Source organism: Pseudophryne corroboree, chromosome 9 (assembly GCF_028390025.1).
Source record: "Pseudophryne corroboree isolate aPseCor3 chromosome 9, aPseCor3.hap2, whole genome shotgun sequence".
Lineage (NCBI taxonomy): Eukaryota > Metazoa > Chordata > Amphibia > Anura > Myobatrachidae > Pseudophryne > Pseudophryne corroboree.
This window is the reverse complement of record NC_086452.1, coordinates 161,344,508-161,366,797: the sequence shown is the minus strand read 5'-3', so window position 1 is coordinate 161,366,797 and position 22,290 is coordinate 161,344,508. Positions and strand designations below refer to the sequence as shown.

General features: G+C 47.5%; 1 protein-coding gene across 2 annotated transcripts in view; it reads left to right on the top strand.

Moving 5' to 3' along the window:
• The window catches only part of CDC7 (cell division cycle 7), a 308,046-nt gene that overhangs the window by 84,509 nt on the left and 201,247 nt on the right, over positions 1-22,290 (top strand). For both annotated transcript variants that reach the window (XM_063939919.1, XM_063939920.1), the window contains exon 3: positions 13,606-13,741. In XM_063939919.1, the coding sequence (XP_063795989.1) occupies positions 13,606-13,741 (136 nt within the window). The remainder of the gene's footprint in view (positions 1-13,605; positions 13,742-22,290) is intronic.

Genomic DNA, 22,290 nt, shown 5'->3' with positions numbered 1-22,290 from the left:
GGGGATGTCACTGTGACATTTTATAATTTTAAAGAATTTGGCATTATAATCTGATTCCTTTTGGTCCTGGGTAATTCCCATTATTTTGGTTCAATCCATAGTTGGCAGGGAATGTTTTTGTTAAATACTGTTTCTAGTTCTAACCATTTAGCAGCCAGCTGAACACTCGTAAGTTCAGCAGCCGCAGCAGTGTCCCATTTTAGTTGCTGCATCAGGGTCGTATAATCATTGGGTTTGAATACAGCAAGTAATAATTGCAAAACATCTCTATATGTGGCCTGGTGAATATTTTTAGTTAGAACTAAATTATCCCACACTGTCCTGGGATCTTTTCTAGGGTCGGGCATCTTCTCTGCTAGGGCTCTAAGGTCTGATGCCGCCCAGGGAACATGCATGGAGTATGTAACAGCCGGCCCCACACCCCCAGCTGGAGGGGCTGTGATAAGCCTGACCGTGTATAGGGTCGGATACAACATACCAGGATCTGCAGGGGTTAAGGTCTGCGGTATCATGCGTTGACCTCTACCTCTGCCCAAATATGTTACAACGTAGTCCAGTGTCCCTGCACCAGAAGAATCTGGAGACTGAACATGAACTGAAGTTTCCTGTAGTGTAGTGTTATCAGAAAGGGAAGAAACGGCGGCAGCAACTTTCTATGGACTGTTCACCCTCTGCTCTATTTATAGAGCAAGGTGCAGAGGCAATGATCAGGGAAGTGTCTATTGCCAGTGTCCCTTAACTCTGTGGGTTTTGGATAATTGATGCAAGTGGGGGTATAATGCCTCCTCCCTTTCTCTAATTTCCTTTACTGTCTGTTATTAAGTCTATATTTTTGCCGCATAAGGCGGAGGGTTTTGTATTGGAGGTGACAATAAAAGTGCATCAGCTACCCACAAACAATAAGATTTACATTCATTACAACATATCAACTTATTTCCTAAATTATTCAAAACATTTGCATTAAAGGTACCTGTAAGAGGAAAGGTTAGATAATTCTGTGTTTTCTTATTCCATTTTCTCAAGAATTTCACAGCCAAAACACCATGCTTGAATTTCATAATACTGGCCGGTGCACTCAGAGGGATCTCCCTCTTTGTGGACTGATTCTGCCCCATTTGCCTTCCTCTAGTGTACACAATTTTACCTCAAAAACCGGCTCTCACAAGCGAATGGAGTCTCCTGCCACTTGCAAGGAGATGAATCAATTATTTTCAATACAGTAAAGTATACCCACAAGCGTCACGTCTGACAAGAGTACTAGACCTTTTCTTTCCCCAGGCTGCTGTTCGTTTCTTAACAAGAAAAAGCAGTTTTACTGATATTTTTTCTTATCAACCATAATACGTGCCATGAAAGATGGTCCCACAATTTTCTTTATACCTTCACCATACCTTGGGCAAGAAAGTCATTTGATCTATTTCTTTTCCCTGCGTTATAAAGGCTGATATGTGAAGCTTTTACCTTTTCTCCGTCCCTGACACGGGTACAGAGTTCAGTTTACACACATGCACTCAGCGTCATTCATCTCTTACATACATACATACATACATCGCAACACGAAATACTTGGAGCAGCTATTGCATCAGTTTAACCCTATACAGTTCCAACCTTCAAATGCTTAGTAACACCACTGTAAGTTATACAATGTATAGCCTTTATATTATTGATGAAAAAAATAAGGTTAGAACCTGAAAAGATGAGAAAAGCAATATATGCACAAGTTTGAGTATTGCAGTAAATAGAAATAGTAATGATTACTGGAAAAGAATGGTGTTAGGTGTTAGTTTGAAAAGAAGTATTATTCACACATTTAATACAACACAGAAAAATATGCTTTTTCGTCTAGTCCTTACCTCAGAAACTAGGTTCTTTTCGGAGCGAGCACTGCACACACGGGACAGACGTGCTGGTTTGCTTATGCCGCAGAAAATAGAAGGTATGAAAAGTTTCTCACCTTACAGCGCTGTTTAGTTTCTGCGGCAGAGGACCCAGCAGTCTTGTTGTCCCGTATGCGAAGTGGGTTTGTCCGACCGGGCAGGAAACATCAAATGTAATAGCAATCAATCGAGGACATACGCCAGGATCAGAAGAAAAAGCATATATGGTTTATTGTGCATTTAGGCCCAGATGGGTGTCAACAGAGCACGCAGGCTCAGTGAGACAATTTGTGTTACAGTCATCACGGTTTATATAGCATAAAATGCACATTACATCAGAAATGGCTTATGTGACAGGGGACATAGTTCGTCTTTATTACTGTCATCCAAATACAATACTTATTCATAATTATGAGCCAGGAACGGCCCCGGGCACTCACTTAGGGGCCACGAGTTACTAATAAAGCACTATACACCACTCTAAGCCCCTTAATTACAGAAAGGGGCCCTTATCAGTAGGTCATGCACATAAAGCACAATTAACAGAAAGCAGGTGCAGATGAGAACAGAACACTTCTTATACATGGTTCAGAATATATGTTTTACTGCAAACAAGGAATATATTGATACATCAAGCGTTTTAACCCTATGGACATTCAGTCCCAGTATAAGGGGTCCAAATTTCTCTGACACCATTCACCATCCTCACCAGGAGTACCTCAGATTTGTGGTACAGGATTGCCATTACCAATTCCAAACACTGCCGTTTGGACTGTCCACGGCACCGAGGGTCTTTACCAAGGTAATGGCAGAAATGATGATACTCCTTCGAAAAAAGGGAGTTTTTAATTATCCCGTACTTGGACGATCTCCTTATAAAGGCGAGGTCCATGGAGCAGTTGTTGGTCGGAGTAGCACTATCTCGGGAAGTGCTACAACAGCACGGTTGGATTCTATACATTCCAAAGTCACAGCTGGTTCCTACCACACGCCTGCTGTTCCTGGGGATGGTTCTGGACACAGAACAGAAAAAAGTGTTTCTCCCGCAGGAGAAAGCCAAGGAGCTGTCATCTCTAGTCAGAGACCTCCTAATACCAAAACAGGTATCGGTGCATCACTGCACACGAGTCCTGGGAAAAATGGTAGCTTCTTACGAAGCAAAATTCCATTCGGCAGGTTCCATGCAAGAACCTTTCAGTGGGACCTCTTGGACAAGTGGTCGGAATCGCATCTTCAGATGCATCGGCTGATAACCCTGTCTCCAAGGACCAGGGTATCTCTACTGTGGTGGCTGCAGAGTGCTCATCTTCAAGAGGGCCGCAGATTCGGCATACAGGACTGGGTCCTGGTAACCACGGATGCCAGCCTTCGAGGCTGGGGGGCAGTCACACAGGGAAGAAATTTCCAAGGACTTTGGTCAAGTCAGGAGTCGTCCCTACACATAAATATTCTGGAACTGAGGGCCATTTACAATGCCCTAAGTCTGGCAAGGCCTCTGCTTCAAAACCAGCCGGTACTGATCCAATCAGACAACATCACGGCAGTCGCCCATGTAAACCGACAGGGCGGCACAAGAAGCAGGATGGCGATGGCAGAAGCCACAAGGATTCTCCGATGGGCGGAAAATCACGTCTTAGCACTGTCAGCAGTGTTCATTCCAGGAGTGGACAACTGGGAAGCAGACTTCCTCAGCAGACACGACCGACACCCGGGAGAGTGGGGACTTCATCCAGAAGTTTTCCAACTGTTGGTAAACCGTTGGGAAAGGCCACAGGTGGACATGATGGCGTCCCGCCTAAACAAAAAACTAGATATTGCGCCAGGTCAAGGGACCCTCAGGCAATAGCTGTGGACGCTGTAGTGACACCGTGGGTGTACCAGTCGGTTTATGTATTCCCTCCTCTGCCTCTCATACCAAAGGTACTGAGAATAATAAGAAAACGAGGAGTAAGATTGATACTCGTGGTTTCGAATGGGCCAAGAAGAGCTTGGTACCCAGAACTTCAAGAAATAATATCAGAGGACCCATGGCCTCTACCACTCAGACAGGATCTGCTACAGCAGGGGCTCTGTCTGTTCCAAGACTTACCGCGGCTGCGTTGGACGGCATGGCGGTTGAATTCCGGATCCTAAAGCAAAAGGGCATTCCGGAGGAAGTCATTCCTACGCTGATAAAAGCCAGGAAAGAAGTAACCGCAAACCATTATCACCGTATTTGGCGAAAATATGTTGCGTGGTGTGAGGCCAGGAAGGCCCCAACAGAGGAATTTCAGCTGGGTCGTTTTCTGCACTTCCTACAGTCAGGAGTGACTATGGGCCTAAATTTGGGTTTCATTAAGGTCCAGATTTCGGCTCTGTCGATTTTCTTCCAGAAAGAACTGGCTTCACTGCCTGGAATTCAGACATTTGTAAAGGGAGTGCTACATATTCAGCCCCTTTTTTGTGCCTTCTGTGGCACCTTGGATTCTCAACGTGGTGTTGAGTTTCTTAAAATCACATTGGTTTGAGCCACTTAAACCTGTGGATTTGAAATATCTCACGTGGAAAGTGGTCATGTTATTGGCCTTGGCTTCGGCCAGGCGTGTGTCAGAATTGGCGGCTTTGTCATGTAAAAGCCCTTATCTGATTTTCCATATGGATAGGGCAGAATAGAGGACTCGTCCCCAGTTTCTCCCTAAGGTGGTATCAGCTTTTCACTTGAACCAACCTATTGTAGTGCCTGTGGCTACTAGGGACTTGGAAGATTCCAAGTTACTGGACGTAGTCAGGGCCTTAAAAATTTATATTTCCAGGACGGCTGGAGTCAGGAAAACTGACTCGTTTTTTATCCTGTAGGCACCCAACAAAATAGGTGCTCCTGCTTCTAAGCAGACTATTGCTCGCTGAATTTGTAGCACAATTCAGCTGGAGCATTCTGCGGCTGGATTGCCGCATCCTAAATCAGTAACAGCCCATTCCACGAGGAAAGTGGGCTCATCTTGGGCGGCTGCCCGAGGGGTCTCGGCTTTACAACTTTGCCGAGCTGCAACTTGGTCAGGGGCAAACACGTTTGCTAAATTCTACAAATTTGATACCCTGGCTGAGGAGGACCTGGAGTTCTCTCTTTCGGTGCTGCAGAGTCATCCGCACTCTCCCGCCCGTTTGGGAGCTTTGGTATAATCCCCATGGTCCTTACGGAGTTCCCAGCATCCACTAGGACGTCAGAGAAAATAAGATTTTACTCACCGGTTAATCTATTTCTCGTAGTCCGTAGTGGATGCTGGGCGCCCATCCCAAGTGCGGATTGTCTGCAATACTTGTATATAGTTATTGTTGAGCCATCTGTTGAGAGGCTCAGTTATGTTTCATACTGTTAACTGGGTATAGTATCACGAGTTATACGGTGTGATTGGTGTGACTGGTATGAGTCTTACCCGGGATTCAAAATCCTTCCTTATTGTGTCAGCTCTTCCGGGCACAGTATCCTAACTGAGGTCTGGAGGAGGGGCATAGAGGGAGGAGCCAGTGCACACCAGATAGTACCTAATCTTTCTTTTAGAGTGCCCAGTCTCCTGCGGAGCCAGTCTATTCCCCATGGTCCTTACGGAGTTCCCAGCATCCACTACGGACTACGAGAAATAGATTTACCGGTGAGTAAAATCTTATTTTTTATTTTTTTTCTAAAGGGGGTTATGCACGTTCAACCACCCTTTGTCGCTCCCACAGCTCTGTGGGACCTCAATGTAGCCTTGAGCTTTCTCCGGTCGGATTGGTTTGAACCCTTACATAGGGTAGACTTGAAGTACCTAACATGGAAGACAGTTATGTTACTGGCATTAGCTTCTGCTCGACGGGTGTCCGCATTGGGGACCTTATCCTATAAGAGCCCATACTTGATATTTCATGAGGATAGGGCGGAGCTCAGAACTCGCCCACGCTTTTTGCCGAAGGTTGTGTCGGCCTTTCATGTGAATCAACCAAATGTGGTTCCAGTGTTATCCAACACTTCCATTGCTCCAAAGTCCCTGGATGTGGTTAAGGCTTTGAAGGTCTACATCAAAAGGACTGCTCGTCACAGGGAGTCTGATTCGCTGTTTGTCCTTTATGATGCTACGAAGATTGGTCGCCCTGCCTCTAAGCAGTCCATTGCTAGGTGGCTCAGGTTGACTATTCAACAAGCCTATACTTCAGCAGCTTTACCGCTGCCGAGTTCTATTCAGGCCCACTCCACAAGGTCAGTGGGTTCTTCCTGGGCGGCTGCCTGGGGTGTCTCGGCCTTATAGTTGTGCTGGGCAGCTACTTGGTCTGGTTCGACCACGTTTGTAAAGTTCTACAGGTTCGACACCTTGACCAAGGATGACCTTCAGTTTGGTCAGGGGGTTTTGCATGGGTCTCAGCACTCCCACCCATTCTGGGGACTTTGGGACGTCCCCATGGTAATCTTCAATTCCCAGTATCCACTAGGACGTTGGAGAAAAGTGGAATTTAATACCTATCAGTAATTCATTTTCTTGTAGGTCGTAGAGGATACTGTGCGCCCGCCTGTGCTTCGTTTCCTGCTTACCTGGTTGTAAGTGTTCTTGTTTGGGTTTGCTGTTGCTTTCCCTGTTCCATGTTTGGATAGCGTTGCTACCTTTCTATTATTAGCGTTGCTTTCCTCTATTTTTATTTTAGCTCTGCTATCTTGTTATAGTGTGTGTGTGTGTGTGTGTGTGTGTTTCGTTACCTCACCGTTTTTTGGGTTATATCCTTCTCAAAGTATGTCCGTCTCCTTGGGTACAGTTTACCTAGACTGAGTCTGCTAGGAGGGGCATGGAGGGGAGGAGCCAGCACAAACTATTAATTTCTCAAAGTGTCAGGCTCTAGTGAACCCAATCTATACTCCCATGGTAATCTTCAATTCCCAGTATCCACTACTGAGTACGAGAAAAAGAAATACCGGCAGGTATTAATTTCCCCCTTTCTTTTTTTTTTTTTTTTTTCTTTTTTTTTCTGCAAGATACCGTATATACTCGAGTATAAGCCGACTTTTTCAGCACTTTTTTTTGTGCTGAAAAAGCCACCTCGGCTTATACTCGAGTCAGTGGCAATGCAGTGTGAAGGAGGGACACGGAGCGCACAGCGCGCGCCTCTCCTGTGTCCCTCCTGCATCTCCGGCGGCAGCGGCGGGTCTATTAAAGGAAGTACCCGTTCGTGACCTCTGACCGCCGGAGATGCAGGAGGGACACAGGAGAGGCGCGCGCTGTGTGCTCCGTGTCCCTCCTTCAGAAGACAGCGCGGGATCGACGGAGGGGTAAGTAACAGGCACTGGGGGAGCATATTTGGCACTTGGGGAGGGGGCATATGTGGCAGCATGAGGGGCATATGTGGCAGCATGAGGGGCATATCTGGCAGCATGAGGACATATCCAGCATGAGGGCATATCTGGCACTGTGGGGCATATGTGGCAGCATGAGGGGCATATCTGGCAGCATGAGGGCATATCTGGCACTGTGGGGCATATATGGCAGCATGAGGGCATATCTGGCACATCTGGCACTGTGGGGCATATTTGGCAGCATGAGGGCATATCTGGCACATCAGGCACTGTGGGGCATATCTGGCACTGTGGGGGCATATCTGGCAGTATGAGGGCATATCTGGCACTGAGGGCTGTGTACGGCTAGAGCTGCATTTCCCACCCTAGGCTTATACTCGAGTCAATAAGTTTTCCCAGGTTTTTGTGGTAGAATTAGGTGCCTCGGCTTATATTCGGGTCGACTTATACTCGAGTATATACGGTAATAATTTTAGCTCATGTGTACCGAGACTCATGAAACGTATCTTAAAGAGTGCCTGCTGAATGAGGAGCCCTGAGAGGAATGGATGCACTGAGAGAGGACCCTCTGGGCTTCATGTTTGGAGAGGGGCCACCTAGGAAATTATTTGCCTGTGTAGTAATGTAGATTTAATTGTGTAAACACATTAGATTTTGTAAAATTAGCTTTTTGTTTTGTAAAATGTTTCCCCTCACACCCATCTTGCTGCACTAAGGGGACACAAAATGCGGTACACACACTATTTCGTAACTATATTATAATTTTGTTCTCGTTTTAGCTGCAAAATATCAATTTTTCTCTAACGTCCTAGTGGATGCTGGGGACTCCGTCAGGACCATGGGGAATAGCGGCTCCGCAGGAGACAGGGCACAAAAGCAAGCTTTTAGGATCACATGGTGTGTACTGGCTCCTCCCCCTATGACCCTCCTCCAAGCCTCAGTTAGGTTTTTGTGCCCGGCCGAGAAGGGTGCAATCTAGGTGGCTCTCTTAAAGAGTTACTTAGAAAAAGTTTTTAGGTTCTTTATTTTCAGTGAGTCCTGCTGGCAACAGGCTCACTGCATCGAGGGACTTAGGGGAGAGATTTTCAACTCACCTGCGTGCAGGATGGATTGGATTCTTAGGCTACTGGACATAGCTCCAGAGGGAGTCGGAACACAGGGCTCGCCCTGGGGTTCGTCCCGGAGCCGCGCCGCCGACCCCCCTTGCAGACGCTGAAGATGAAGAGGTCCGGAACCAGGCGGCAGAAGACTCTCAGTCTTCATCAGGTAGCGCACAGCACTGCAGCTGTGCGCCATTGTTGTCAGCACACTTCACACAGCGGTCACGGAGGGTGCAGGGCGCTGGGGGGGGGCGCCCTGGGCAGCAATGTATAATACCTGTATGGCGAAAAATACATCACATATAGCCCTTGAGGCTATATGGATGTATTTAACCCCTGCCAGATATCTAAAACTCCGGAGAAGAAGCCCGCCGAAAAGGGGGCGGGGCCTATTCTCCTCAGCACACAGCGCCATTTTCCCTCACAGAAAGGCTGGTGGGAAGGCTCCCATGCTCTCCCCTGCACTGCACTACAGAAACAGGGTTAAAACAGAGAGGGGGGGCACTGATTTGGCGATATGTGAATATATATTAAAATGCTATAAGGGAGGAACACATATAAAGGTTGTCCCTGGATAATTATAGCGTTTTGGTGTGTGCTGGCAAACTCTCCCTCTGTCTCCCCAAAGGGCTAGTGGGTCCTGTCCTCTATCAGAGCATTCCCTATGTGTGTGCTGTATGTCGGTACGTGTGTGTCGACATGTATGAGGAAAATATTGGTGAGGAGGCAGAGCAAATTGCCTGTAATGGTGATGTCACTCTCTAGGGAGTCGACACCGGAATGGATGGCTTATTTATGGAAATTACGTGACAATGTCAACACGCTGCAAGCCGGTTGACGACATGAGAGGGCCGGCGAACAAATTAGTATCTGTCCAGGCGTCTCAAACACCGTCAGGGGCTGTAAAATGCCCATTTACCTCAGTCGGTCGACACAGACCCAGACACGGACACTGATTTCAGTGTCGACGGTGAAGAAACAAACGTATTTTCTTTTAGGGCCACACGTTAAGGGCAATGAAGGAGGTGTTACATATTTCTGATACTCCAAGTACCACAAAAAAGGGTATTATGTGTGAGGTGAAAACTACCTGTAGTTTTTCCTGAATCAGATAAATTAAATGAAGTGTGTGATGATGCGTGGGTTTCCCCCGATAGAAAATTATTGGCGGTATACCCTTTCCCGCCAGAAGTTAAGGCGCGGTGGGAAACACCCCTCAGGGTGGATAAGGCGCTCACACGCTTATCAGAACAAGTGGCGGTACCATCTACGGATAGGGCCGTACTTAAGGAGCCAGCTGATAGGAGGCTGAAAAATATCCTAAAAAGTATACACACACATGCTGGTGTTATACTGCGACCAGCGATCGCCTCAGCCTGGATGTGCAGAGCTGAGGTGGCTTGGTCGGATTCCCTGACTAAAAATATTGATACCTTTGACAGGGACAGTATTTTATTGACTATAGAGCATTTAAAGGATGCATTTCTATATATGCGAGATGCGCAGAGGGATATTTGCACTCTGGCATCAAGAGTAAATGCGATGTCCATATCTGCAAGAAGATGTTTATGGACACGACAGTGGTCAGGTGATGCAGATTCCAAACGGCACAAAGATGTATTGCCGTATAAAGGGGAGGAGTTATTTGGGGTCGCTCCATGGGACCTGGTGGCCAGGGCAACTGCTGGAAAATCCACCGTTTTTTACCCTAAGTCACATCTCTGCAGAAAAAGACACCGTCTTTTCAGCCTCAGTCCTTTCGTCCCTATAAGAGTCATATCTGCCCAGGGATAGAGGAAAGGGAAGAAGACTGCAGCAGGCAGCCCATTCCCAGGAACAGAAGCCCTCCACCGCTTCTACCAAGTTCTCAGCATGACGCTGGGACCGTACAGGACCCCTGGATCCTACAAGTAGTATCCAAGGGGTACAGATTGGAATGTCGAGAGGTTTCCCCCCTCGCAGGTTCCTGTAGTCTGCTGTACCAATGTCTCCCTCCGACAGGGAGGCAGTATTGAAAACAATTCACAAGCTGTATTCCCAGCAGGTGATAATAAATTTACCCCTCCGACAACAAGGAAAGGGGTATTACTCCACACTATATGGTGGTACTGAAGGCTAGGTGAGACCTATTCTAAATCTGAAAAATTTGAACACTTACAAGGGTTCAAATCCAGATGGAGTCACTCAGAGCAGTGATAGCAAAGAACAAGGGGACTATATGGTGTCCCGGGACATCAGGGAGGCTTACCTCCATGTCCCAAAATTTGCCTTTTCTCACCAAGGGTACCTCAGGTTCGTGGTACAGAACTGTCACTATCAGTTTCAAGACGATGCCGTTGGATTGTCCAAGGCACCCTGGGTCCTTACCAAGGTAATGACCGAAAGGAGGATTCGTCTTCAAAGAAAATGGACGACCTCCTGATAAGAACAAGGTCCAGAGAACAGTTGGAGGTCGGAGTAGCACTATCTCAAGTAGTTCTACGACAGCACGGGTGGATTCTAAATATTCCAAAACCGCAGTTGTTCCGACGACACGTCTGCTGGTCCTAGGGATGATTCTGGACACAGTCCAGGAAAAGGTGTTTCTCCCAGAGGAGAAAGCCAGGGAGTTATCCGAGCTAATCGGGATCCTCCTAAAACCAGGAAAAGTGTCAGTGCATCATTGCACAAGAGTCCTGGTAAAAATGGTGGCTTATTACGAAGCGCTTCCATTCGGCAGATTTCACGCAAGAACTCTTCAGTGGGATCTGCTGGACAAATGGTCCGGATCGCATCTTCAGATGCATCAGCGGATAACCCTATATCCAAGGACAAGGGTGTCTCTCCTGTGGTGATTACAGAGTGCTCATCTTCTAGAGGGCCGCAGATTCGGCATTCAGGATTGGATGCTCGTGACCACGGAGGCCAGCCTGAGAGGCTGGGGAGCAGTCACACAAGGAGTGTGATCAAGTCTGGAGAATTCTCTCCACATAAATATACTGGAGCTAAGAGCAAATTTATAAGGCTCTAAGCTTAGCAAGACCTCTGCTTCAAGGTCAGCCGGTATTGATCCAGTGGGATAACATCACGGCAGTCGCCCACGTAAACAGAAAGGGCGGCACAAGAAGCAGGAGGGCAGTGGCAAAACTGCAAGGATTTTTCGCTAGGCGGAAAATCATGTGATAGCACTGTCAGCAGTGTTCATTCCGGGAGTGGACGACTGGGAAGCAGACTTCCTCAGCAGGCACGACCTCCACCCGGGAGAGTGGGAACTTCATCGGGAAGTTTTCCGCATGATTGTGAACCGTTGGGAAAGACCAAAGGTGGACATGATGGCGACAGGTATTGCGCCAGGTCACGAGACCTTCAGGCGATAGCTGTGGACGTCCTGGTAACACCGTGGGTGTAACAGTCGGTGTATGTGTTCCCTTCTCTGCTTCTCATAACCAAGGTATTGAGAATTATAAGACATAGAGGAGTAAGAACTATACTCGTGGCTCCGGATTGGCCAAGAGGGACTTGGTAACCGGAACTTCAAGAGATGCTCACAGAGGACTAATGACCTCGGGAGCTAAGAAGGGATTTGCTTTCAGCAAGTACCATGTCTGTTCCAAGAGGAACCGTGGCATCGGCCGTTAAGAAAGGACCTGCTCCAGCAGGGACCTTGTCTGTTCCAAGACTTACCGCGACTGCGTTTGACGGCATGGCGGTTTGAACGCCGGATCCTAAGGGAAAAGGCATTCCGGAAGAGGTCATACCTACCCTGGTCAAAGCCAGGAAGGAGGTGACCGCACAACGTTATCACCACATGTGGTAAAAATATGTTGCGTGGGTGAGGCCAGGAGGGCCCCACGAAAAAATTTCAACTAGGTCGATTTCTGCACTTCCTGCAAACAGGAGTGTCTATGAGCCTCAAATTGGGGTCCATTAAGGTTCAAGTTTCGGCCCTGTAGATTTTCTTCCAGAAAGAATTGGCTTCAGTTCCTGAAGTCCAGACGTTTGTCAAGGGAGTATTGCATATACAGCCCTTGTGTGCCTCCAGGGGCACCGTGGGATCTCAACGTAGTGTTGGGATTCCTCAAATCATATTGGTTTGAACCACTCAAATCTGTGGATTTGAAATATCTCACATGGAAAGTGACCATGCTGTTGGCCCTGGCCTCGGCCAGGCAATTGTCAAAATTGGCGGCTTTGTCTTACAAAAGCCCATATTTGATTTTCCATTCGGACAGGGCAGAACTGCGGACTCGTCCCCAGTTTCTTCCTAAGGTGGTGTCAGCGTTTCACCTGAAACAACCTATTGTGGTGCCTGCGGCTACTAGGGACTTGGAGGACTCCAAGTTGCTAGACGTTGTCAGGGCCCTGAAAATATATATATATATATATATAATTCCAGGACGGCTGGAGTCAGAAAGTCTGACTTGCTGTTTATATTGTAGGCACCCAAAAAGCTGGGTGCTCCTGCTTCTAAGCAGACTATTGCTCGTTGGATTTGTAGTACAATTCAGCTTGCACATTCTGTGGCAGGCCTGCCACAGCCAAAATCTGTAAATGCCCATTCCACAAGGAAGGTGGGCTCATCTTGGGCGGCTGCCCGAGGGGTCTCGGCTTTACAACTTTGCCGAGCAGCTACTTGGTCAGGGGCAAACACGTTTGCAAAATTCTACAAATTTGATACCCTGGCTGAGGAGGACCTGGAGTTCTCTCATTCGGTGCTGCAGAGTCATCCGCACTCTCCCGCCCGTTTGGGAGCTTTGGTATAATCCCCATGGTCCTGACGGAGTCCCCAGCATCCACTAGGACGTTAGAGAAAATAAGATTTTACTTACCGATAAATCTATTTCTCATAGTCCGTAGTGGATGCTGGGCGCCCATCCCAAGTGCGGATTGTCTGCATTACTTGTACATAGTTATTGTTACAAAAAAATCGGGTTATTATTGTTGTGAGCCATCTTTTTTAGAGGCTACTTCATTGTTATCATACTGTTAACTGGATTCAAATCACAAGTTGTACGGTGTGATTGGTGTGGCTGGTATGAGTCTTACCCGGGATTCAAGATCCTTCCTTATTGTGTACGCTCGTCCGGGCACAGTACCTAACTGAGGCTTGGAGGAGGGTCATAGGGGGAGGAGCCAGTACACACCATGTGATCCTAAAAGCTTGCTTTTGTGCCCTGTCTCCTGCGGAGCCGCTATTCCCCATGGTCCTGACGGAGTCCCCAGCATCCACTACGGACTATGAGAAATAGATTTATCGGTAAGTAAAATCTTATTATAAACTTTTGTATCAATGGACAAACTATTGCTTATGTAATTAATAATGCAGAAGTGGTTAATTTTTTTCTTTATTCAGGTACGTTTAGTTCCGTGTATTTGGCGGTTGCAAGGTTAAAGTCGGGGGAAGATGGGAAATTTGCTTTGAAACATGTCGTTCCTACAAGTCACCCCAACCGAACTGCAGCAGAACTTCAGTGCCTCGCTGTAGCTGGGTAAGTATTATGTAACCATTTAGCTGTAATGATGCAGGAGAGGGGAGGAACTGCTTAGTTGCTTTCGTATAGGCTTGTGTGCAGAGTTGGTTGCATGTACACGCTCGCAGCTGGAGGGCAGGGAAGGTAAGGGCAGTCTGTCATAGGCCAAGTGCAGGAATTGCGTGTTGCATAATTGCAGGCATACAGGTGCCTACTGGAACATAGATGCGCCTGCAAAGCCATACACAAGGATGACAGTTGCGCCATACTAGCTAGCCGCATGTGATTGGCCTTACTTGTAAATCTACCTCTGTAGCTGCTTCCCCCACCCAAAACCATAAATTATCCATACGTTACAGTATTTTGTGTATAGTTAAAAAAAATTAACTTTGTTGCTACATTCACTCATACATCAGAAGGAATATTTCTCTAACGTCCTAGTGGATGCTGGGGACTCCGTCAGGACCATGGGGAATAGCGGGCTCCGCAGGAGACAGGGCACATCTAAAAAGCTTTTTAGGTCACATGGTGTGTACTGGCTCCTCCCCCTATGACCCTCCTCCAAGCCTCAGTTAGGTTTTTGTGCCCGTCCGAGAAGGGTGCAAACTGGATGGCTCTCTTAAGGAGCTGTTTAGTAAAGTTTTTTTTTTTTAGGTTTCTAATCAGTGATTCCTGCTGGCGACAGGATCACTGCAACGAGGGACTTAGGGGAGAGACTTGCAACTCACCTGCGTGCAGGAGGATTGAAGTTTTAGGCTACTGGACACTGAGCTCCAGAGGGAGTCGGAACACAGGTCAGCCTGGGGTTCGTCCCGGAGCCGCGCCGCCGATCCCCCTTACAGACGCTGAAGAAAGACGGCGGAACGGAGGTCCGGAAACAGGCGGCAGAAGACTTCACAGTCTTCAGAGAGGTAGCGCACAGCACTGCAGCTGTGCGCCATTGTTGCTACACGGCTCACTGACACGGTCACGGAGGGTGCAGGGCGCTGCTGGGGGCGCCCTGGGCAGCAATATAAATACCTATTTGGCAAATAAATACATCACATATAGCCATTAAGGCTATATGTATGTATTTAACCCAGGCCAGTTTTCCTAATAACCGGGAGAAAAGCCCGCCGTGAAAGGGGCGGAGCTTATTCTCCTCAGCACTCAGCGCCATTTTCCTGACCAGCTCCGCTGGTGAGGAAGGCTCCCACTCTCCCCTGCACTACAGAAACAGGGTTAAAGAGAAGGGGGGCATAAATTGGCGATATAATTATATATTAAGAGCCCATATATAGAAACAACACCTTCTAGGGTTGTTATATACATTATGGCGCTTTTGGTGTGTGCTGGCAAACTCTCCCTCTGTCTCCCCAAAGGGCTAGTGGGTCCTGTCCTCTATCAGAGCATTCCCTGTATGTGTGTGCTGTAGGTCGGTACGTGTGTGTCGACATGTATGAGGAAAATGTTGGTGAGGAGACGGAGAAAATTGCCTGTAATGGTGATGTCACTCTCTAGGGAGTCGACACCAGAATGGATGGCTTACTTATGGAATTACGTGATAATGTCAACACGCTGCAAGCCGGTTGACGACATGAGACAGCCGGCGGACAAATTAGTATCGGTCCAGGCGTCTCAGACACCGTCAGGGGCTTGTAAAAACGCCCATTTACCTCAGTCGGTCGACAGACACTGACACGGACACTGACCCCAGTGTCGACGGTGAAGAAACAAACGTATTTTTCCTTTAGGGCCACAAGTTACATGTTAAGGGCAATGAAGGAGGTGTTACGTATTTCTGATACCACAAGTACCACAAATAAGGGTATTTTGTAGGGTGGGAAAAAACTACTTGTAGTTTTGCCTAAATCAGATAAATTAAATGAAGTGTGTGATGATACGTGGGGTTCCTCCGACAGAAAGTTATGGGCGGTATACCCTTTTTCCCGCCAGTAGTAAGGGCGAGTTGGAAAACACACCTTAGGGTGGACAAGGCGCTCACACGCTTATAAAAAACATGGCGTTACCGTTTCCAGATACGGCCGCCCTCAAGGAGCCAGCTGATAGGAAGCTGGAAAATATCATAACAGTATATACACACATACTGGTGTTATACTACGACCAGCAATCGCCTCAGCCTGGATGTGCAGCGCTGAGGGGGCTTGGTCGGATTTCCTGACTGAAAATTTTGATACCCTTGACAGGGACAGGATTTTATTGTCTATAGAGCATTTTAAGGATGCATTTCTATATATGTGTGATGCGCAGAGGCATATTTGCATTCTGGCATCAAGAGTAAATGTGATGTACATATCTGCCAGACGAAGACACGACAGTGGTCAGGTGAGGCAGATTCCAGACGGCATATGGAAGTATTGCCGTATAAAGGGGCGGTCCATTGGACCTGGTGGCCATGGCAACAGCTGAAAAATCCACCTTTTGTTACCCCGAGTCACATATTGGCAGAAAAGGACACAGTCTTTTCAGTCTCAGTCCTTTCGTCCCCATACGGGCAGGCGGGCGAAGGCCAGTCATATCTGCCCAGGGGGAGAGGAAAGGGAAGAAGACTGCAGCAAGCAGCTCATTCCCAGGAACAGAAGCTCCTCACGGCTTCTGCCAAGTCCGCAGCATAACGCTGGGGCCGTACAAGCGGACTCAGGTGCGGTAGGGGGTCATCTCAAGAGTTTCAGCAACACTCGCAAGGGAACTCCGGGATCCTACATGTAATATCCCAGGTGTACATTGGAAATTCGAGACGTCTCCCCCTCACACAATTCACAGGCTGTATTCCCAGCAGGTGATAATCAAAGTACCCTTCTTACAACAAGGAAGGGGGTAGTATTCCACACTATATTGTGGTACTGAAGCCAACCGGCTCGGTGAGATCTGAAATATTTGAACACTTACATACAAGCGTTCAAATCAAGATGGAGTCACTCGGAGCAGTGATAGCGAACCAGGAAGAAGGGGACGATATGATGTCACTGGATATCAGGGACGTTTACCTACAGGTCCAAATTTGCCCTTCTCACCAAGGGTACTTCAGGTTCCTGGTACAGAACTGTCACTATCAGTTCAGACGCTGCCGTTTGGATGGTCCACGGCGCCCCGGGTCTTTACCAAGGTAATGGCCGGAATGATGATTTTTCTTAAAAGAAACATGGACGCTTTCCTGATAAGGGCAAGGTCCAGAGAACAGTTGGAGGTCGGAGTAGCACTATCTTAAGTAGTTCTACGACAGCACGAGTGGATTCTAAATATTCCAAAATCGCAGCTTTTTCCGACGACACGTCTACTGTTCCTAGGGAAGATTCTGGACACAGTCCAGAAAAACGTGTTTCTCCCAGTGGAGAAAACCAGGGAGTTATCCGAGCTAATCGGGATCCTCCTAAAACCAGGAAAAGTGTCAGTGCATCATTGCACAAGAGTCCTGGTAAAAATGGTGGCTTATTACGAAGCAATTCCATTCGGCAGATTTCCCGCAAGAACTCTTCAGTGGGATCTGCTGGACAAATGGTCCGGATCGCATCCTCAGATGCATCAGCGGATAACCCTATATCCAAGGAAAAGGGTGTCTCTCCTGTGGTGATTACAGAGTGCTCATCTTCTAGAGGGCCGCAGATTCGGCATTCAGGATTGGATGCCGGTGACCACGGAGGCCAGCCTGAGAGGCTGGGGAACAGTCACACAGGGAAAAAATTTCCAGGGAAGTGTGATTAAGTCTGGAGAATTCTCTCCGCATAAATAAGCTTAGAGCAAATTTATAATGCTCTAAACTTAGCTAGACCTCTGCTTCAAGGTCAGCCGGTATTGATCCAGTGGGATAACATCACGGCAGTCGCCCACGTAAACAGAAGGGCGGCACAAGAAGCAGGAGGGCAGTGAAAACTGCAAGGATTTTTCGCTAGGCGGAAAATCATGTGATAGCACTGTCAGCAGTGTTCTTTCCGGGAGTGGACGACTGGGAAGCAGACTTCCTCAGCAGGCATGACCTCCACCCGGGAGAGTGGAAACTTCATAGGGAAGTTTTTCAACATGATTGTGGACCGTTGGCAAAGACCAAAGGTGGACATGATGGCGTCCCGCCCGAACAAAAACGGGACAGGTATTCTGCCAGGTCATGAGACCTTCAGGCGATAGCTGTGGATGTTCTGGTAACACCGTGGGTGTACCAGTCTGTGTATGTGTTCCCTCCTCTGTTTCTCATAACCAGGGTATTGAGAATTATAAGACATAGAGGAGTATGAACTATACTAGTGGCTCCGGATTGGCCAAGAGGGACTTGGTACCCGGAACTTCAAGAAATGCTCACAGAGGACTAAGGGCCTGGGGAGCTAAGAAGGGACTTGATTCAGCAAGTACCATGTCTATTCCAAGACTTGCTGCGTTTGACGGCATGGCGGTTGAATGCCGGATCCTGAGGGGAAAAGGCATTCCATAAGAGGTCATACCTACCCTGGTCAAAGCCAGGAAGGAGGTGACCGCACAACGTCATCACCACATGTGGTGAAAATATGTTGCGTGGGTGAGGCCAGGAAGGCTCCACGACGGAAATTCAACTAGGTCGATTTCTACACTTCCTGAAAACAGGAGTGTTTTGGACCTCAAATTGGGGTTCATTAACATTTAAATTTCGGCCCTGTAGATTTTCTTCCAGAAAGAATTGACTTCTGTTCCTGAAGTCCAGATTGTAAAGGATGTATTGCATATACAGCTTTTTTGTGCCCCTAGGGGCACCGTGAGATCTCAACATAGTGTTGGGATTTCTTAAAATCATATTGGTTTGAACCGCTCAAATCTGTGGATTTGAAATATCTCACATGGAAAGTGACCATGCTGTTGACAAATATCTCACATGGGAAGTGACCATGTTGTTAGCCCTGGCCTCGGCCAGGCGATTGTCAGAATGGGCGGCTTTGTCTTACAAAAGCCCATATTAAAATTTTCCATTTGAACAGGACAGAACTGGGACTCGTCTCCAGTTTCTTCATGAAGGGGTGTCAGCGTTTTCACCTGAAACAACCTCTTGTGGTGCCTGCGGCTACTAGGGACTTGGAGGACTCCAAGTTACTAGACGTGGTCAGGGCTCTAAAAATATATATATATATATATAGTTAGGACGGCTGGAGTCAGAAAGTCTGACTTGCTGTTTATACTGTCTACACCCAACAAGCTGGGTGCTCATGCTTCTAAGCAGTCTATTGCACGCTGGATTTGTAGTACAATTCAGCTTGCACATTCTGTGGCAGGCCTGCCACAGACGAAATATGTAGATGCCCATTCCACAAGGAAGGTGGGCTCATCCTGGGCGGCTGCCCGAGGAGTCTCGGCATTACAACTTTGCCGAGCAGCTACGTGGTCAGGGGAGAACACGTTTGTAAAATTTTACAAATTTTGATACTCTGGCTAAGGAGGACCTGGAGTTCTCTCATTCGGTGCTGCAGAGTCATCCGCACTCTCCCGCCCGTTTGGGAGCTTTGGTATAATCCCCATGGTCCTGACGGAGTCCCCAGCATCCACTAGGACGTTAGAGAAAATAAGAATTTACTTACCGATAATTCTATTTCTCGTAGTCCGTAGTGGATGCTGGGCGCCCATCCCAAGTGCGGATTGTCTGCAATGCTTGTACATAGTTATTGTTACAAAAATCGGGTTATTACTATTGTTGTGAGCCATCTTTTCGGAGGCTACTTCGTTTTGTTATCATACTGTTAACTGGGTTCAGATCACAAGTTGTACGGTGTGATTGGTGTGGCTGGTATGAGTCTTACCCGGGATTCAAGATCCTTCCTTATTGTGTACGCTCGTCCGGGCACAGTACCTAACTGAGGCTTGGAGGAGGGTCATAGGGGGAGGAGCCAGTACACACCATGTGACCTAAAAAGCTTTTTAGATGTGCCCTGTCTCCTGCGGAGCCCGCTATTCCCCATGGTCCTGACGGAGTCCCCAGCATCCACTACGGACTACGAGAAATAGAATTATCGGTAAGTAAATTCTTATTTTTTATTTGCTGAGTTATCTGAAGCCTAATAGCCAGTGCATTTTGGGTATGAAAGATTGTGTATAAGTGTGCTGTAGGTATACCTCATGTAAACCTGGCACATATGATATAGGTGCATAACTGGATGCATATTGTGATCTGTGCATCTCTGCACGTGCGTGTAAATACACTATTTCTCCGCCTCCATCTGTGGGTCACTGCTCAACATGGGGTGTAATTGGGAATGAGCTCTTAGGTTAATTATGTTCTGTATATATGCCACTCCCCAACAACCACTCACCAGTTTTTGGTTAAGTGCTAAACATTAGTAGCATGGTAACTGCTAAGAATAGGTTACATGTAGGCGGCGGCTAACAGAGCCAGAAGAAAGACTGGTGAGTACAGTGCTGGCGTCCCGCTAATCGTGTCGCCGGCGGGCATGGTGGCACAAGGGTTGGAGCGCAGCTCTGACAGGCTGCGCTCCGGGAAGACTCAGCAACACACTGTGTAGGTGCTGTGAGGGGTGTCCTGAGCCAGCGCACTATACCCTACACTGGTCAAGCAAGCTACCAGGGGCTAATCCCGCTGTTAGCACAAGAAACCTCAGGCCAGTATAAACAATTTGAGCGGGAAGCTGCCCGCCATTATAAGGGGCGGGGCTTCCTCTCAGAGCGGACCTAGCACTAACCAGTGCCATTTTCTATCTGCAGATTATAGGAAAAAGACGCTGACCGGGAGCGCTGCCCACCACATAACTCCAGCTATATCTCTGCGGTACCTGGGTGTTATAGACAGGAAGAGGGGGGGTTAAGTGTGTTTGTAGTACTGATTAAACTATTAAGGTTAGTTGGCCAGCGCCAGGCTTTTATCATAAGTGCCTACAGGGGCGCTGTGTGGCTGGCTCCTTATACTCTGTGACTCTCTGAAGGTACTCTGGTGGAAACTCTGACATTTCCTGTGTTTGTGTGTATATCCCACATTAGTCTAATGACTGTGCTGCAGAGTGTTTATCTGCTCCTGAGGAGTCTATTCCATGTACTCAGGACTGCAATGTGCTTTCCCAGCCTTCTGAATCCAAACCCCCATGGGTGGATTCTTTAAGGGCGATGATATCCCAGATTTCAACACGGATGTCTCATACTGAGAAAGAAACCCAGTTTTTGAGGAAATCTGTGGAGGATTTGGCACACTCAACCCCCACTACTTCGTCAAAGACCCCACCTACCTACTCACAAAAACGTACACTTGCCCAGATAATACAAGCTGACACTGATACAGACTCTGATACAGGGGACGGTGATAGGGATATGCAGGATGGCGATGCATCCCTTGCTAAGCGGGTGCAACTGATGATAGAAGCTATTAGGGATGTTTTGCATATTTCTGAGAAGGTACCTGAGCAGGTAGAGGAATCTTATTTTACATTAAATAACAAATCCTCACTTACCTTCCCTGCTTCAAAGGAGTTAAACTCCTTGTTAGAAAAATCCTGGTAAAACCCAGAGAAAAAATTCCAGACACACAAAGAATTCTCATTGCTTTCCCTTTCCGTGAAGAGGATAGAAAGTGGAAAAACCCACCTATAGTAGACTCTTCTGTATCTAGATTGTCTAAAAAGGTGCTTTTACCTGTCCCTGGGTCATGCGCTTTAAAGGAGCCGGCTGACCGCAAGATGGATAGTACGCTCAAATCACTATACACTGCTACAGGCGTGGTGTTAAGGCCCGCCATTGCTTGTGCGTGGATTTCTAAAGCCATAGTAAAGTGGTCAGGAACATTACTATAGGAATTAGATACTATGGATAGGAGTGACATTGATTTGTTTTTACGTCACATACAGGATTCTTTAGGTTTCATGGTGGAGGCCATGAAGGACATTGGCCTGCTTAATGCAAGGTCTACTTCCATGGCAGTCTCAGCACGCAGAGGAATCTGGCTACGCCAATGGTTGGCGGATGCAGAATGCAAGAAAAGTGTGGAGAACCTACCCTTCACAGGTCAGGCCCTGTTTGGGGACGCATTGGATGCGTGGATTTCCACGGCAACTGCTGGTAAGTCCACCTTTCTTCCCTCTGCAGCAACACCGGCTAAGAAATCCTATCCTTCTGCTACAGTGCAGTCCTTTCGGACCGCAAACATTAGGAAATCCACACCTCCTCCCACCTACTTTAGAGGAGGTCGGGGTAAATCCAGAAAACCTGCACCAACATGTCCCCAGGAACAGAGACCAGGTTCTGCTTCCTCAAAATGTTCAGTATGACAGTGGACCTCCCAGCCTGGAGATTGGGCAGGTGGGAGTGAGGCTAAATAAATTTCAGTTACGTCTGGGCGTCTTCTTGCTTAGACCCCTGGTTAAGGAATACTGTTACCCAGGGCTACAGACTGGAATTTCAAGAACTCCCACCTCACAGATTCTTCAAGTCAGGCTTACCAGCTTCGCTGACAGAAAGTGCTATCCTACAGGAAGCCATTCAAAAATTGGTGCAAACAAATGTCATTGTTCCAGTTCCACCTCACCGAGAACACAAGGGTTTATTACTCAAACCTGTTTGTGGTACCGAAAACCGGACAGTTCGGTAAGACCAATATTAAACCTAAAGTCATT